Genomic DNA, 16599 nt, shown 5'->3' with positions numbered 1-16599 from the left:
TACAGATGAAGAAGTTGAGGCACAGATATGTTAAATAATTTGCCCAAGGGAACACTACTAACAAATGGGGACTGGAACTCTAACTCCAGCACCCAACCTGGTACCCACAACACTACTCTACCTCTCAAAATGGTTTATCTCTCTAGCTAAAAAAAAGAACAATAAATCCCCAACTTGCATTCTGCTTCCATAACTCTACTGATTCAAAACTTTGTTTTCCTTACTTTTTGTTTGTTTGTTTCTTTTTTTTTTAAATTGAGGTATAATTGAGATACATTTTTCTTTAAGGAAAACATTTTAGAGATTAATTACAGAAAAAAGTAAATTATATTTTATGGTAGGACTCTAAGAACCTAACATCTAAACACAAAATTTAACCAATATTTCCCAACTCCAAGTCTTATTTAACCTAATTAAAAATAACAAAGCCTCAACGGTTCACACATTTTATGTTCCACTTCAGATTAGTTTTAGACCACTACTCCCTTCTGGGGTGCTTACTTGATATCCTGAGTCAACTGCTGAACTACTGTCAGCAGTGTCCTCATCTACCACCTATAGTAAAAGGAGGACCTGCACGGCTTTGTTTTTTAACTGGTACTAGGGTCTGAGGAGGTATGCATACAAATGGTTAGCTACTCTTAAGATATATGTTTGATGACAATGATAAAATGTTTTAGGGTTAAACTCTGCCAAGCTGGTTCAGTGTGTCAGATCTACAGTGACTAGGGATCTATTTCCAGAGAATTTTCCCCCTAGAGATTGAGAGAGATAAGACACAGTTGAGTAATTTCTCAATGTATGTTTGAAAGAGAACAGTCATCTCATCTCTTCATGACCCAACTTTTTCTTTTGGTCTTTTGATCTTCCCCAGTTCTTTTCAACCTTTAGTCCTGACACCTGGAATGAGGCAATCACAAGTTGGCTCTAATACAAGGTCATATGATAGGTTTTAAGAAAGCTAACATCACATATTTCACCATGGACCTTTCAAGAGCAGACACACACTGGTACACCAATAATTTGAATTTGCTCCACCATTTCTTTCTATAAAGTCCGTAAAACTGGCAGAACACTGTGAAGTTCCCAAAGTGGGCTTTTCGCACATATTAACATTTACAGTATCATTCACTAACAGATCAACATTTTATAGACATTACCTCATAACTGAGAGGCAAGTAAGCAATTACACAATGCCTTGCATATAGTAGATGCTCAATAAATGTTTGAATAAATGGATAGTGGTTTTGCCTAGAGAGAAGAGGAAAAGGAAGAAGTGATAGTACTTCATAACAAGATATCTACATGCCAACAATAAAGTGGGTGCAGCACCTTAATTATATCTGGCTATTGATCCTGACATAAAATGACCAATATGAATCACCTAACTAAAGATCAATCTATGACATCAACAAAAAAGTTTCCCATACTAAATAAATAAAGGTCATGACATATAATTATGAATGGATTACTAATCTTATAGCACACCAAGAGATATCTCACTCCTACGGTTTCATGGGTGATAATGCATGGAGACTCTGCTATTCTTGTTAAATAAATTCATCAGTACTACGATAAGCAGCTCTCCTATTCTAAAAATATTCAGCTGAACTGCTATTTTCCTGCACCAGGTTTCAAATCTGTTTCAGTGTATTAAGATTTCAAGACCTCAACTAGTATGTAGTAATACCTAAACTCTGTGTGGGTTTTGCGAAACCTATGAAGCAATTTTTTTCAGAGAAAAGAAAATTGAGAGAATCTGAACTAGAAGTTACATTTGCATGCAACAATGCTGAATATCACATTCTACATACAAGCATAATGAAGTAGCTAAAAAGGACATCATATACTGAAGGGGGAAAGTTTACTCCTAATCTCAAAGGTCATAAAAGCAGAAAACAAGAACCAAAAAGACAGTTCTATTATTTACAAAAGACCATTAACACAGAGACAAGCTGAAGCGTATTCTAGAATTACTGGTGCTGATGAGAAAATCCTCTGTATTAGAATACTAGAATCTTCTCTCTCTAAAACAATAATTGTTTATATTATATCATACTTCCACAAAATACCTCTATCCCTAGATCAATATTCCATTCTGTACTGTATTAAGAACTAAGTTGTGCATGATACTGTGCACAAATCGGTCAAAGGCCATGACAATATTAGCTTCATTGCAGTAAACTGAGAGAGAAGTGCAATCCAGTAAGAAAGGATTGACACTGGTGAGAAAAGCATTTCTATTTTAATATCAAAATGCCAGAACAAAGCCACATAAACTAAACCAAAACACTAGCTTTCTATCCTTTTAGTATTGTTGTTACCCTTCTAAACAAGAAACATTCAATACATGTTTTGGCGATTCCAATAAAAAAGCAGCTGAAAAGAATACAATTAAAAATAAAATAAATTGGTAACCATATTATTACTTATATTGATATGTAAGTTACAATTTAATTTTGAATTTAAGTTCCTCCAAATGGAAAATATACTTGATGATATTTGGAGAAAGAAGAAATGTTTGGGCCCCCATTCAGTTTAAACAGTCAAATACTGGCTGATGAATATAATTATAAGTTTCTAAATCAAAGAATATTGCCTATAGAAATTTTACCCTGATTAAGAGATACTAAATAAAGGAAAGATATTTGTGTTTGGCATATCTAGAAAAAGGCTAATGACTTACTTGAAGTACAGGTCTTTGAAAGTGAAATGTGTTTCCACAATGCCTGTGGTCTTCACTCTTGTCCGCAAAACATCTTGCTGAGTTGGAATGTAGTTGGTTTGGGATATTCTATCCAAATCATTTAGGTAACTAAGTAAGTAAAATACACATTTATTTTTACTTAGTGAAGTCAACCATGTGCACAGCAAGTCAACAGACTAAACTAGTTCCTTGCCAAAAGCAGATTCTGAACCTGTCACTAAAGTAGCAGAACAAATCAGATCTTCAGTATCACAGAAAATAATGAGAAAAAAATGAACCTAGCATAGGACAATTAAAGTAGGTTTTATATACACCACACAAAAGTGGTTTTAATTCTACCAAAATTAAACTGTGAAAGCCAATTAAAAACAAACAAACATGGAAATGCTATTCTTAATAAAGATTCCTAAAATTTAATACTAAATCAACTGTGCACTGCGCAGTACAAAAACCTAACCAAAACAAAAGCTCTCAGACATTTAATGGGTCATGTGTATGTTTAAACATTTGCTAGGACATTAGAAAATGCTGTTTGAATTACTAAAATTAAAAAGAACTACTTAGCTCAATAAGAATGAGTATTTCCTGTTTTCATTCATGAAACAGAAAAGTTACAGGTTTTTTTTTTTTTTTAATCTAAGCCAAAAACAAATACCTCCAAAGAAACTTCATTTGTTCAGTGGAATAATTTAAAAACTGCTTTAAAGCTAAACTAAATTCTTCACAATTTCAGGGTTCCCAAAGATTTTTTTTTTAAGAATCGGTGATACCATAATAAGTGAATTTTTAATGATCTTCTATAAAACTAAGTACCATCATTAATGTTAAGGAATCAGTCAACCTCAGATCAACAATTATGAAAAAAAAAAACCTCTATAAATCATGTGTCTTCAGGTGTAGTTAGAGGATTCAGAGCTTATTGAATGTATGTTAAAAAAAATTACAATCTAGCTTGATGACTACCGGGAGAATTATTTAAACTACCAATATCTGTAACTGAAAAATATTATTGAGATGGGCAAGAATCCTGAAATGTTTCTAAAGTCAAGTTTTCATTTAAAAAGTAAGCTAAGTTTTTCAAATATCATTTAATTTCTTTTTATAATAATTTGAGCTAGAATAATAGGAAAAGCAGGAAAATATAATATTGGAGAAAATACCTTAACGCTTAGAACTGCCTTCATTTAGTACGGAGATGGATACAAGTAACAAGAACTTACCAAGCCCCCCAAAAGCACGTTAAGAAAAAAATCCACACATTCTGAATATAGGTCTTATAAATAAACACATTGTAAAAGAAGCAATATAGGACAACATGTAATAGCTTAACAGAAGTATTAATTATCAATACAAATTCTCTAAAACCATGTAACACTAGAGAATTTCCTTAACAAACAGATGCTTCAATTTCGTCCCAAGACTCAACATTCTCTTTCTATACAAAGTCTACTATTGTGATCTGGCAAAAGATTTATAAGTGGTGACTAGTACCAGAGAAATCCATAGTGCAGCCCAGCCACAGAGAGTTGTATGCATAAAATGGATATCACAATTTTAATTTCCCTTGCTAGCTGGCAATCAATGAAAGCCCTTATGCAGAGGGAAACTACTGAGTTGGAAGAGATCCAGGACTCAGCTGCAATAGATTTCTCTCCTCTTTCACTTGTTTACTATAAATGACCATGGAGCTATTTTCATGATGCAAGTCCCCCATTTACACTCCAAGAGGAAATATTTTTCTCCAAATCATGTAAAATGACCAAGGGCTCTATAACCCTAAACTGTAACAATCTTTATAAAGGGATCCTACAGAATTCTAAGAGTGTCTGTTTCTTAAATATTTCCTTAAGAATGGGCACTGAACTTTCACTAGGGTCACCAAGTTACTTTCTGTTTTCATTTCACAGAGAAAAATTACTTACTATGAAGCAGAATCATTGAGCTGATATTCCCTGGATCTGCTGAAGCAAGCCTGCACCCCACCGTCTCGCCATAACCGTTTAATCACTCCTGCTAATTCTGGAGTCATGACTCCTTCTTCCGCACTGCCAGCTAAAACAAATAATTGCCGTGCATCGTCCTGAAGAAAGCAGTCAAAGGAGAGAGACAGATGATTCTCCATTTCTTAAAGAATTGACAAGAGTCTCTTTAACACACACACACAGATATACATTATATGCTATATTACTTAAAAGAGGTATGAAAGAGGCCTTTCCTGGCAGTGCAGTCTGAGAGAATTTACAATGAAGTCTGTCCCCCTTCTCTCTCCACTACAGTTAGAAGTGCAGAGCAGAATTGAGGAATGATTTCACTCCCACTACCACTTCTTCACACACCACCATCCCCTGAAAAGATCTCTTCTAACTGTCCTACAAATCCCCACCCTGGTTACTCAAGATTTTTTTTAAAAAATAAATTTATTTATTTATTTTTGGCTGCACTGGGTCTTCGTTGCTGCGCACGGGCTTTTCTCTAGCTGTGGCGAGCAGGGGCTACTCTTCGCTGCGATGCGCAGGCTTCTCATTGTGGTGGCTTCTCTTATTGTGGAGCACGGGCTCTAGGCGCATGGGCTTCAGTAGTTGTGGCTTGCGGGCTCTAGAGCGCAGGCTCAGTAGTTGTGGCGCACGGGCCCAGCTGCTCCGCGGCATGTGGGATATTCCCGGACCAGGGCTCGAACCCATGTCCCCTGTATTGGCAGGTGGATTCTCAACCACTGCACCACCAGGGAAGCCCATGACTTTTTTTTTTGACAGAAAAAAGACTGATCTGTCTGTGAGATGGGCACATGTAACACATCCCCATTCTGTTAAAGGAAGCCTACAATAAAAATAGAAATGAAAAGACTAGCACATAAGAGGTAAAGTCTAAACACATCAAAGGGAGTAAAACATTAATCAAATTTAAGGAAACTGTTCTCTTTTTCCTTCTTAATCTCAGACAGAGGAACAGGAAGAAGAAGAGACTGAAGCATTTAAGAAGTCTGGAAATCTAGTAGGGGAAATAAACCCCTAAGGGAATAATTCAGTCTCTACGTTCCCCAAAGGTATAATAATCCTCTAAAGGAGAGAGAAAGAAAGGCAGAAGGAGAAAAAGAAAGTATCACAGAGATCTGATCAAAACGTCATGAGTCACAGACATAGCTTTATAAGTGGTTACAGTTTTTAAAACTAAGATATGTGAGAGGTAAAGAGGACAGAAAGGGCTGAGAATTGTGATTGCTTTGCCTTATTCTACCCAGCACTGCTTGTCAGATACTTTATAAAAATAAACATAGTTCTCATGGGATGATTTTCCCACCTCAAATCTAATATTTATCTGCCTCAGGATATTTCCAAATAACCATAAAAATGCAACTACTAAAGAAAAACATATACTGGGTAAAGAAGAAGTAAAGGGGGAAGGGGAGCAATCAATTGTATTATAAATAGTCATTAGGACAATAAACTAGCAAGCAAAAAGCATTTCAGACCACAGGTGAAATTGCAAACAAAAATTCCTAAGACTTGTGTATTCCCAAAACTCATGCATCCACCTAAGCAAAACAAACCAAAACTAACCATAGTGCACTCCAATTAATTTTGCCGAACCCAGGATCTTCAGCCTTAATGGATTTTGCTGAGTAATATTCTCTTCCTTTGAGATCCTTTCCAGTGCTCTTCCTAGTAATACTTTAGACCCAATCATCTCTAAGAAACTTCATCTAATATCTATAGTACCCTCGTCTCTTTTTAGAGATAAAAATTTTCGATAAAGGAACGAATGAGAAAAGCTGAAAAATTACACAAACTGGCAATGTACTCAACAGTGGGCATGTCCTTCTATGCCTATGGAATAGTACGTTATTTAACATTTAATGACTTTATAGTCCCTTGGTTCTGAAATTTGACCTATACTCATGCAGGTATTCAAAACCTCAATAAGTATTGCTTTTTTTTTTTTAAATACCATGATTCTAATTTTAGAAACTTTAAAATAGAAAGAGAGCTACTGCTACGTATTTTTGCTGTCCTGACTTTGTAAAGTTTTAGGACAAAACATTTTCCCTTACCACTTAACCCCTTCTACAGACCTACTCCTGCTTGCCCATAATAAACCCTCTTTTATAGGTCGTTAAAGAGGACCCTCTTTACAGTGAACTTCGTACCTCTACCCTTAAGCAGATATGAAAAAGCAACCTATCCCACACCCAGCTTTATGCTTTTCTATTCACTCTCCAGACAACTGTAAAAAACTAGAGAAGGATAAGAGAGGAGCTATAAATATAAATCCTTACATATGAAAGAGGAAAAGAGAAACTTCAAAAAAAGGTTTGTAGATTAGGATGAGTGAATGCTGGAGGGCTAGGTGATTCAGGAGGCCTGAGAGGAATTAATAATGTCAACTGCATCTGGTGACATGGGAGTGTTAGGACCCAGAGATTAATGATACTGATTTGATAAAAGAGAAATGAAAGGAGGAGGGATACTATGGTGTGAATGTTTGTGTCCCCCCCAAATTCTTATGTTGAAATCCTAATGTCCAAGTGACGGTTTTAGGAAATAGGGCCTCTGGGAGATACTTAGGTCATTAGGGTGGTGCTCTCATGAGTGGGATTAGTGCCCTTATAAAAGAGATCCCAGAGAGATCCCTTCCCCTCCTGCCAAGTGAGGACCCAGCGATAAGTCTGCAACCTGGAAAAGGGCCCTAACCAAACCATGCTGGCACCCAGACCTCAGCTTCCAGCCTTCAGAAGTGTGAGGAATAAATTTCTGTTGTTTATAAGCTACCAAATCTGTGGTACTTTATTACAGCAGCCTGAACAGACTAAGACAGAATATGACAACTACATCTGGTGACAAAGGAATGATAGGACCCAACGATTAATAACAACTAATTTGATAGTGGAAAGAAAGGAAAGGAGGAGGGATGGCCAAGAGACAGAAAGGAGGTCAGACAGAGGGTGAGAAGTAAAAAAGGAGGAAACTAAGAAAATAAGTAAATAACTGAGATGGAGAAAAAGCCAACAAAGAGAGGGAAGAGAATAAATACAGTATTACTAACCAATTATTGGATACAGCAAATACAACAGAGAAACAGAGTTGGGAGATAGGAAGGAATGAGAAAACGGAGGAAAAAAGTAAGAACACAAGAAAGAGCTGGTAGAAAGAGGGAGGAAAAAGGAAGAAGAAAGGCAGCGGCAAGAGGGGATAGAAGGAATAAGACTAAAATAAGAGTTTGTTTATTCTTGCCTTAGCTATCACATTTCTCCTGCTCAGAGGCTTAGAAAAATAGTCTCTGATTTTTTGTGATATGGAACCCTTTTACAAAAACGTAGAAGTCATGCCCCACACATTCCTCTTCATTTCTTCTTTTGCTCCTCTTCTTGCCAATCATTTTACAACCCTTACTCTAGCTGCCCTTCCTTTATGGCACCTCTAGTCTTCCTAATCTAATACTACCCAATTAGAACCATCCTTCTATTATTTTTCCCTCCAAGAATTTCCTCACTTATTTACTGAATATTAATTTACATCTGAGAAATTGAGAGTTGCTTAGAAGAGTTCCTAAGCTACTTCACAGACATATAGGCTTTGCCTTTCCAGGCAGTCTCCCCAAGTCACTTCCTTTTATTGCCCATAGCACCTAAGTATGACGCTGAACACAGCTGATGACTCCCTTAGTTCTAGGAAAGCGTTCTATACATTCCCAGCCTTCTCCTGGAATTTAGCTGATGATGATATAAAAAATCCCCCACTTTCATTTTGGCTCTCTCCCCACTGCATCAAACATCCTAATTTATAAACTAGACCTTCAGGGCCCACTAAGTATTATAATCAATCAACACAACTTTTGAATATCTGACATGTGCAAGAATTATACTAGGATGTGGTATAATCCAATTCTATAGCCTATAGTACAATGCAGTATAGGGATATAGTTATTCTTGAATACTGGAAATTTGCCTCTAAAATTGAGACTTAGCGTTCATGTCCTTATCAAGTTTATTCTGTGACACTGATATTTGCCTTTAATCTCTACACCTCAGAAAGCAGAACTCTATATCATGACAACCTCTCTTAGATTATTTCAATTTACTATCATTTACTACTATAAAAGTCAACAGTGCTGTAAAAGAAGCAAGTGAATAAAACAGTTACCACAAAAACCTACAGTATATCCACAGAATCCCATTTCCTAGACTTACCTTTGTGGTAGTAATCTAATATCTCTTAAAGTAGATTGCTAACATGTCTCAAATGAGCAGACAGTACTTTGCTACATCTTAGCTTGTTGCTTAAATTTATTTCCCTAAAACATGAAGCAAATCGTGCTTAACTGCATCTACTGAAAAAGAGCAAGTAAAGAGGAACTGAGAAACACTTACTGCTCTGGCAGCTTCCCCAAAGTCAATCTTTAGCCGTCCCATGGCTCTTATGATTGCAATGATGGACTGTATAGTATTGCTGTAGACAACTACTTTATATTGTTTACATTCTTCCTCTGAATAGCCATCCTCATGAATGATTCTTTAAAAAGAAGAAAACCACAAATCATTACCATGGACCTAAAATGAAAAGACACTATGGACTTTTATGCGTTATGAGTAAATGTAGTTTTACAAAAGACCATGTTCCAACTTACTTCATCTGTTTCACAATGGTGCTTTTACCAGATTCTCCAGCACCTGAAACAAAAGAAAACCAGACTTTGAATTCATCTGTAATCCAGCTCAAAAGTATGAAATCAACATAAGTGATAATTCTAGACTAACAGAAACCACAGGTCCTAGGGAAAACTTTGGTGAGGTTTTCTATCTATCAGGAAAAACTACAAAGCTTCTCCAGGAGAGATTTTACTTTCTTTATATAACACAGCAACCAAATATAATTCACTGAAAGTGTTCCAGGGCCATCTTGATTATCACCTGTGTAACATAGGCACTCTAAAGGAGATATGGCAACATAAACACCTCTAGGAACTCATCCTCTACATCCAGGGTCCCCAAGCCCTGGGCGGTGGACTGACAGCAGTCCTCAGCCTGTTAAGAAACCAGGCCGCACGGCAGGAGGTGAGCGGCGAGCAAGCGAAGCTTCATCTGCCGCTCCCCATTGCTCGCATTACCACCTGAACCATCCCCCTGCCTCCCCTCTGCCTCCCGTGGAAAAACTGTCTTCCATGAAACAGGTCTCTGGTGCCAAAAAGGTTGGGGACCGCTGCTCTACATGAAACGTCATGAATGACATAGACACTGAACACAGGCAAAAATGAAATGATTTTTTTTGGCTTATTCACTTTTATTAATTCCTCTGTCGATATCCATGGACCTAAGAAGCAGCAATCCTCTCAGCCATGAGACTAAAGAGTTCAAAACAGAGGAAGCATTGTCCCTTTTCCACTGTATACCCCCTCAAGATCACATTTCCCTCCTCAGCCAGCTGGAATCACTTTAACAACTACAAATGTCAGATGGGTCCCCTGAACTCCTTGACATTCCACCTGCACTTCCTTAGTCAACTCATTCTCCCACCATCCAAGATGCCTATCTGACACCACCTCCTCTCTCTCAAACCTTACAAACCCCTACCCACTCTGACTCTCAGCTAATGATCCTGCCTACCCTCTTACTGGAAAAGTAAGCACTCTGAAAAAATTATCTCATTTTCCCATAACCAAACCCACCAATCTATCTGCACCTCCATTAATCTCTACCTTTATCAGTGGATAAACTATCTCTGCCACTGTCTAAGACTAACCCTGGAGAGAGTTCACAATTGGAGGCTGTGCACTTACCCACCTCATTTTACCTATTCAAGTCTGGCTGCTACAATTGTCCCATGTCACTCAAATATCATCAAGTTTTCTCTACCCACTGGGTCACTCTCTTCGTTATACAAACTTGTTATACTATCCATCTTAAAATCAACACAAACACACCCCACTTCCTACCTTTCCTTGACTCCACAAATCTTCCTCTAGCTACCACTCCATTTTCTCTCTTCCTCTTCATAGCAAAACCCCTCTGAGTTGTCTATATACATGTTCTTCAATTCTTTCCCCCAATTCTCTCCTTAACCCCCTCCAATCAGGTGTTCGTACACACTACTCTACCCATTTCTCAAAGTCTCCAACAACTTCCATCTTAACAAATCCAATGGTCAATTCTCAGTCCTCATCTTACTCAAACTCTCAAGCAGAATTGGTCCAAGTTGATGACTTCTCTTGAAATATTTTCTTCACTAGGCAAGCTTCTAGACCCAGCATCCTACTGGTTTGACTCCTACCCCACTCCTTCTCAGTGTCCTCCCTCCTGTCTCTGAATTCTAAAGGTTGTATTGCTTCAGAGCTCCTTCATTGGACCTTTTCTCTATCTAAATTCATTCTCTAGGTCATCTCATCTAACCTTATGGTTTTAAACACCACTCATAAACTGATAAGAGTTAACAGCTAGTGAGTACTTCATGCCAGACACTATTCTAAACACTTTACTTGTGTTAACTCATTTAATCCTCACAATAACCCAGTGAGGTAGATATTATTACTATCCCCATTTTATAGACAGATGACAAATTCACTTGTCCACCACTACATAGTCAGTAAGTGGCAAAGCTGAAATTTGAATTCACACAGGTTGGCTCCAAAGTTCTTGTACACTGCACCTCTGTGCTAATGATTCCCAAATTTAGATCTCTAATCTATACCCTGGCTTCTAACCTTGGCTCCAGACACATATATCTAAATTACTTACCTGATAAATCTTATATTTCTAGTAGACATCTCAAACTTAAAATGCCCAAACTGAGTTACTGCTTCCCCACCCTTACCCTCAAACAAACCCTGCTCCACCATGTATCTCATCTCAGTAAATGACTTCAACATTCACCCAGTTGCTCAGGCCAAAACTGGTAAGTGACATGTAGCTAACATACAGATGGAATGTGGGTGCCAGGACCTATATGTATACTGAATTAGTAGAGCTTAATTTTTAAAAATAAAAATAAATATAGCTCTAACAGTTTCTTCTTGTACCACAATGATCATGAGCATACTGGAAACCATAGGCCTAGATCATTGCAAAAGCTTCCTAAATGATCCAATGCTTTAGACCTCACCTTTCCTATGGTCAGTTTTCCACTCAGTAGCTGGAATGAATTTTGTAAAATGTAAATCAGATCATGTCACAACTCTGTCCCAAAACTCTCCTATGGTGTCCAATTACACTCAAAATAAAATTCATGGGCAATAAGGCCCAATATGCTCTGGCCCCTGTCTACCCCTTTACCCTCAACTCCTATTATTCTCCACTTTGTTGTCTTGCACTTGTCAGACCAGCTTTCTTGTTTTTCCTCCAACATACCAAACTGGTTCTCAATGAGCTAGATCCTGTCTCATGATCTTCACATTTACCATTCTCTCTGCCTGGAATAAGTTTTTACAAGATCTTCTTCACCCAGGTTTCTGCTTCCCTCAGAACAGCCTTCCCTGACTAATCTATCTAAACAGCCCCCACCCAATCACATTCTCTCCCCTTACTCTGTTATATTTTTAAAAGCACATATCACTTCTTCACATTACAGATTTCATCTCCTGTCTTCTCCACAAAATATAAGCTCCATGAACTTTATTTATCCTCGTATTCCCAGGGCCTAGAACTGTGCCTGACATAAATTGGCTACGTAGATAAATATTGATGAACAGATGAATGACTATTGTTCAATAAGCATGATCCCTTATTAATATTTCTCAACTCTATCAACCAAAAATGTTAGTTCAAATAAAGTTCAAATAATTTTATAATTTCAAACATCTACATTTTTAGAGAATCAAAAGGGACGTTTATATATGATTTTATCTCTGTTCTTATCACTTAATTGATAATCGGGGTAGCACTAAAACAGTTAATATTCAAGAAGCACACAAAGAACTTCCTAATGATAGTGTGAGAAAGAAGTGATTTCTCCCATGCATATCTAAAAAAAAACCCTAATGATTCAATTTTGAAGAAGAGAATACAAAAGCATACCACTTACATTTAAAATAGTCTATAACACACAATTCCCAGATTATCCCATGTAAGCAGTAACTACAAAATTAACTACAAAAAGTAGAGATTAATGAAGTAATGTGCACCATTCTTTAATATATTGAAAACAGCATTTCTACCATTGATGTTGGATTATTTTGAGTAAAATAATAAGTTTATTAATCTCAGAATCAATTTCTACCCATCTCATTAAGTTCTACCCTAGGAAGGTGCTGATTTAAAAAAAAAAAAAAAAAAGTTACTCTATCTCTCTCATGTTTTTCCAAGGCTCCCTGATAAAATGTCAGTTTGTCCTTCTCTTTATTATCACACAACATATATTCACCCAAGTTTTTATTAGGCATCCAATTCTATCTCTTAAAAGAAAGCACCGGGGCTTCCCTGGTGGCGCAGTGGTTGAGAGTCTGCCTGCTGATGCAGGGGACACGGGTTCGAGCCCTGGTCTGGGAAGATCCCACATGCCGCGGAGCAACTAGGCCCGTGAGCCACAATTACTGAGCCTGCGCGTCTGGAGCCTGTGCCCCGCAGCGGGGGGTGGCCGCGATGGTGAAGGGCCCGCGCACCGCGATGAAGAGCGGTCCCCGCACCGCGATGAGGAGTGGCCCCCGCTTGCCGCAGCTGGAGAAAGCCCTCGCACGAACCGAAGACCCAGCACAGCCAAAAATAAATACATAAATAAAAATAAAAGTAGCTATAAAAAAAAATTAAAAAAAAAAAAAAAAAAAAGAAAGCACCTCTTACTGACCACAGAACTAAACACAGGATTTGTTTCAGTGGGTGTTCCATAGCATTTCATATAAATAAAGAATGAGTTGCTTTATACCAAGCCTTTGACCCATTCAGCTTCTAGATCACCATGAAAAGTGCCACCATCTTACCTTCCTTCCAGGTACGAAATCTAAGAGTCATCTGGAACCCACTCACTCTTCTCTCCTTACATCAAGCTGTAACAAAATCTTCTTCTTGTGCATTTCTCAAATTAATCCTTTCTACTCCTCACACATCTGAGCCTGACGTATACCTACTGGATGTTACTGCTGCAATCTTCTCAAACTTCTAGCTCAAAGCCCCTCTTCCCTCTCATCATCTCCAAATGGCACTATTAGAAAACATCAGGGCTTCCCTGGTGGCGCAGTGGTTGGGAGTCTGCCTGTCAATGCAGGGGACACAGGTTCGAGCCCTGGTCCGGGAAGATCCCACATGCCACGGAGCAACTGAGCCCATGGGCCACAACTACTGAGCTGTGCTCTAGAGCCCACGAGCCACAACTACTGAGCCCATGTGCCACAACTACTGAAGCCAGCATGCCTAGAGCCCGTGCTCCGCAACAAGAGAAGCCACCACCGTGAGAAGCCCACGCATCCCAATGAAGAGTAACCCCCACTTGCCACAACTAGAGAAAGCCCCCACGCAACGAAGACCCAATGCAGCCAAAAATAGATAAATTTTTTAAAAAAAAACATCAGTTTATCTAATAATTCTCCAAATTCTTCCAACATTTTCTATAACCCTTTCTTATTAGGTCTGAACTCTTTATTTTTACCTCAGTCCTCTGTGCTCCACTGCTTCAGTAGTATGTTCTCTCTCTAATAACTTCTCACTCTTAGGCTTTCCCCAAACTGCGTCCCTTGTCTCACCTTCCTTCCCCAATACACATGTGGTGTTTGAAACTTCCTAATTTTATGTACATCTTTTTACGTATCTTCCTTCAAAATTCAACACAAGTTTAAGGAGAGATTCATTTGCCCATCTTCAATCTTCAATAATAAGGATATAAAGAATGGGATAGACATAAAGGAATTGCAAAGACAGACTCTATGGCTTGAAGAGGAAGGAACTGAAGATGATTTTGTAGGCAGAAGGGGTGGAACTGGGCAGGCGATAGGACATATAGGGAAGAAAAGTCTGAAAGGCTCCAGAGACAGGAGGGAATGGGATCAGTTCGACTTAAAAGATTTATCCTTAAAACGATATGTATCTAAAGGACATTCAATATAAATAGGAAAAAAGGATGAGAGCTAAAGCTACAGAGATTTTTGAGAGAAAAGGAAGACAAGTAGCTAAGTTAGATGGTCTTGTTCTCAACAAAAGAAACAAGGCAATCTGCAGAGAATAAAGGAATGGAATTAATTTAGAAAATCATGTTATAAACAGTCAAACAGAACAAGAAAGAAATGTGTGTACAGGTTAGCACACAGAATCACCAACACTGTTAGACAAAAAACAATTTACCAGTATATATTCTACTGTAGAATCACTGTATTTACCTAAATATACTCTAAATTTTATTTTTAAGGAGCTCCTTGAGAGCAGGTACCATATCACAGGCCCACCTATTTCTTTCCATAACATATACTACATTATGAATGTGAAAAATAAGAAATGGTGATGATTTCTTTGCAAGATTTTTTTAAGGCCAGTGAATTGCTAGTATAAATTATTATATATGAGTAAACACATTCAGCTCACATACACACTGATTTTTAAAATTTACCCTGAAAGATGGCTGACACTCAAAAACACAGTGTCACCTGATGCCTCCTCTTTTTTCTCTCATTTTGACTAAAAGAAAAGTTAAAGCCAGCCCAAAGAAGGTACCTGAGTATATTACGCTCTTTCATATTTCTGTGCCATCAGGCATAATGAATTTCCTCATCTGTAAAACAGGGGTCAATAGAAGATTCTTAGAACAGTACCTAGCACATACTAGGTATTCAGTAAATGTTAACCAGCCATTATTTGTGAATGCTGTTTTCTCTGTTCCAAGTACCACCAAGTAATGTTAAGGCCCAAAGTGTTTAATTTAATAAAAACTCCTTGGATACTGATGTTGGTTCAAAACCTCAGTAGAAATGGTATAACTACTTAGCTGCTCTCTCACAATAACAATACCGTGGATAGAACCTGGATTCACACACTTAGTCAGCAACTTATAACCTAAAAGCTACAGTAAACTACATCAAAGCATTAGTCATTTTCTCTGCCCCACCCTGAAGAACAAAAACACTTTCTTCCTTAAATCTATTTTCAGCCCTAGATACTCCTGTCTGCTACCTCTTCTCCCATATTTCTCACCCATCTGTACCTCTGCAGCTTTTCCTTTAAGTTTGCCCACAGGTCTCTGCACCACTACCTCACGTACTAGTAGTTATTCCAGTGGCACCTGAAACACCTCCTTTTCCTTTTAAATACTTGTTTCTGTAGAGAAGTCATGAAACTTCTGAAAGACCAGGATTATAACTACAGCACACCCCCTTTTCTAGAAGTCTCACAGCCCCCAATATGCCACTATTTTTGGATAACCCTCTAGCCAGTGCTAGACAAACACATGCTCATGGTCTCTCTACAGGCCTGCATAATCAGATATATGGGAACATATGACTGCAATAAGCATAGACCAGCCTCTCTCCTACAGCAGATTGAAAGCTTAGTCAGTAACTTTGATTTTTCTTTCTAACTTATTTTCACCTTTCATTTACAACTCCGGGACTTAAAAAGATTTTTTTAGTTACGGATACCATGTAGGAACAAACTCTATGGAAGAGGAGACTTTGGTCCTAGCGCTGCCATGACTAGCTTGTGACCCTGGGCAAGTCACCTAATTTAATGCCAGTCTCCTTACACATAAAATGTGAAGGACTTTGGCTTAGATGTGCTTTATGGCCGCATTCAAATATTCGATGATTATAATTATTATAATGCTAAAGGCAGACTAAATCTCTAATTCTGGCACACAGAGGCTTCAAATCAAACCATGGATCCACATCTTCCTATTAACCCAACAATCCACAATACTACCATAGTACAGTGATCAGCATGTTCTTCAATTATGCACTACTGATCAAGAAGGGACAAAGAGCAGAAAGAATTA

At 38.0% G+C, this 16599-nt stretch overlaps 1 protein-coding gene across 1 annotated transcript in view; it reads right to left on the bottom strand.

The window, feature by feature from the left end:
- GNAI3 (G protein subunit alpha i3) overlaps nt 1-16599 on the bottom strand; it is a 37156-nt gene that overhangs the window by 6730 nt on the left and 13827 nt on the right. Inside the window, exons 2-5 of the mRNA XM_036844530.1 lie at nt 9329-9371; nt 9072-9213; nt 4630-4787; nt 2687-2815 (exon numbers count right to left, since the gene is read on the bottom strand). Of these exons, the coding sequence (XP_036700425.1) occupies nt 2687-2815; nt 4630-4787; nt 9072-9213; nt 9329-9371 (472 nt within the window). The remainder of the gene's footprint in view (nt 1-2686; nt 2816-4629; nt 4788-9071; nt 9214-9328; nt 9372-16599) is intronic.

This window comes from Balaenoptera musculus, chromosome 1, assembly GCF_009873245.2.
Source record: "Balaenoptera musculus isolate JJ_BM4_2016_0621 chromosome 1, mBalMus1.pri.v3, whole genome shotgun sequence".
In the NCBI taxonomy this organism is placed as follows: domain Eukaryota; kingdom Metazoa; phylum Chordata; class Mammalia; order Artiodactyla; family Balaenopteridae; genus Balaenoptera; species Balaenoptera musculus.
This window is presented reverse-complemented; position numbering and strand designations above follow the sequence as displayed.